At 44.7% G+C, this 2,025-nt stretch overlaps 1 protein-coding gene across 1 annotated transcript in view; it reads left to right on the top strand.

Annotated features, from left to right (window-relative positions):
* The window catches only part of LOC119591029 (protein scribble homolog), a gene marked incomplete at its 5' end in the record, with an annotated part of 112,139 nt that overhangs the window by 8,631 nt on the left and 101,483 nt on the right, over positions 1-2,025 (top strand). The window contains 2 exon segments of the mRNA XM_037939758.1: positions 1,371-1,460; positions 1,894-2,014. Of these exon segments, the coding sequence (XP_037795686.1) occupies positions 1,371-1,460; positions 1,894-2,014 (211 nt within the window).

The raw sequence follows: 2,025 nt of genomic DNA, 5'->3' as shown, positions 1-2,025 counted from the left end.
CGCATAATGCTCGCGAGGGTATCTGGAAGCAGTACGTTAAGCAATACGTTAAGCGGAGCCCCCCCCCCCCCCCTACTCAGCCCGAGGCAGGCAGCGGCGCTAACTGTTCGCTACTCCTTTCCGGGAAGGCTTCCTGTGGGCGGAAACGGTGTCCTGCGGGCGGTTGTTTTGTTCCGCAGGTGGAGGAGGTGGGGGTGGAAGGGGTCAGGGGCCAGAGGGTAAAGGGCGAGCCCAAGAGCCTGATGTTTTCTTTGATCTTTTACTGATATTTCAGAGTATGTATGTATTTGTTTTTCTTCTATGCGGGCTGCGTGCTCTGGCACAGCGCTTTAGGGAAGCTTTTTATCGGTAGTATAAACCTTACTCGATGAAGTCCCTTAGATGAGCATTTGTGCAGTAGCGAAGGTGGAGGTTGAGTGGCCGATGCCTCCGAGTCATGAGATTTATCGGCCCCTTGTGAGTCGCCTTGTAGGTCCTTGACAGTGAGCAGCCGTTGCAAAAACGCCCGTGTGCAAGTCATGTTTTTCCCACGGCACAACCTGGGTAGGAAAGGGGTTTTCACTCGGGATTAGCGCGTTTCAGTCCGCCTGTTTCTGAAATGTTAGAACTGAACCCACTGTGAATAGACTCGTTGTAATCCAAGATATGTATGGGTGTTTGTGCAATGCAGTGACCATTTGTGTGCGTTTTATTCGCACTTGACAAGATGCTGCAATGTTTGCAGTTCACACGGACTGAAGGGGAAAGTTGGAGCGTGTGTGTCGTACCTACTTTCCCGCATGAGCTTCGGCAGTCACTTGAGTTAATAACAGGAGGTAGCGAACTAGAAGTAATGTGTTTCGAGCAGGATATTTGATCTCTAGCTCCGTTTGCTTTTCCTGGGACAATTCAGATGCGATAGACACTCTCGTTTAATTGAGAAAATTAATTGATATTCTAGATAATGCATGTGATCGTTCAGTTAATAAAAAATGCAACTCGCCGAATCTCAGTACCACGTAAACTTTCTCTCCAATACATTATGTACATGGTTGCAAAGAGAATAATCCCCTGATTTCAATATGTTTGTTCATACAAGATGCATTCGGATCATTCCACTGAAAAATAGAGTAGATGTGAATGCCTTCTCCCAGCAAGATGTTGAAGCATCTCTTGAAATAAAAGGCAAAAGAAGTCTGTGTGAAGTAGCTTGTCTTGTGGGGAAACGCGCCTCTGCATATCATACGCGTTACAATTTCTAGTCTTGCATTGTATAAGCAGATTAGATTATTTATTCAGCTAGTATAAATAATGTTCTTGGTCATTTCATCATGCCAGACAAATGGAAATGCATCGAACTCTTGAATTCATATGGTTTTCTTTTCTTTCAGACTACCTGGCGGCTTCACCCAGCTGAAAAACCTAACGGTGCTGGGACTCAATGACATGTCCCTCACCAACCTGCCTTATGACTTTGGATGGTGAGTTTTCGGCCTTTTTTCGTTCTGTAGCTGATCTTGGATGATTTGAAATCTGTTGAGGTCGTACTGTAAGGTGTGGCGGAAAAGACGTAGTGGTGGGAATGAGCAGGGGTGCATACTGCTGGCGTAAGAGCAAGCCCTGCTCTGTCTCCAGTGTCTTTTCACTGGCGGGGCGTTCTGTTGTGGTTGCATTTCGTGCCTCTACATTTTAGTTTAATTGCAGTGGTAGTGTTACTCTTCTGCGTTTCAATGGCTGGATGTAGAAATTCATTTGGAATTCCATTTTTATTTAGACTTGATGATGAACTTCATTGCAGGAATCTAATTGTTAACTTTTTGATTGGTATATTTTCCAGATAGCATTTTGACCCATTTGCATGGTCTAACGTTTGATGGAAATAGCTTCTCCATAAAGAATTTTATACTATTTCAGTTTGGTGAACTTAACATCATTAGAACTGAGAGAAAACTTGCTCAAGGGACTGCCTGAATCGGTCTCCCACCTTACAAAGCTCGAGAGACTTGATATCGGAGACAATGATATTGAAGAGCTGGTGAGTCCTTG

The sequence above is a fragment of the Penaeus monodon genome, chromosome 28 (genome assembly GCF_015228065.2).
Source record: "Penaeus monodon isolate SGIC_2016 chromosome 28, NSTDA_Pmon_1, whole genome shotgun sequence".
NCBI classification, from domain to species: Eukaryota; Metazoa; Arthropoda; class Malacostraca; order Decapoda; family Penaeidae; genus Penaeus; species Penaeus monodon.
Note: the sequence above shows the minus strand (reverse complement) of the source record. Positions and strands in the feature narration are given on the sequence as shown.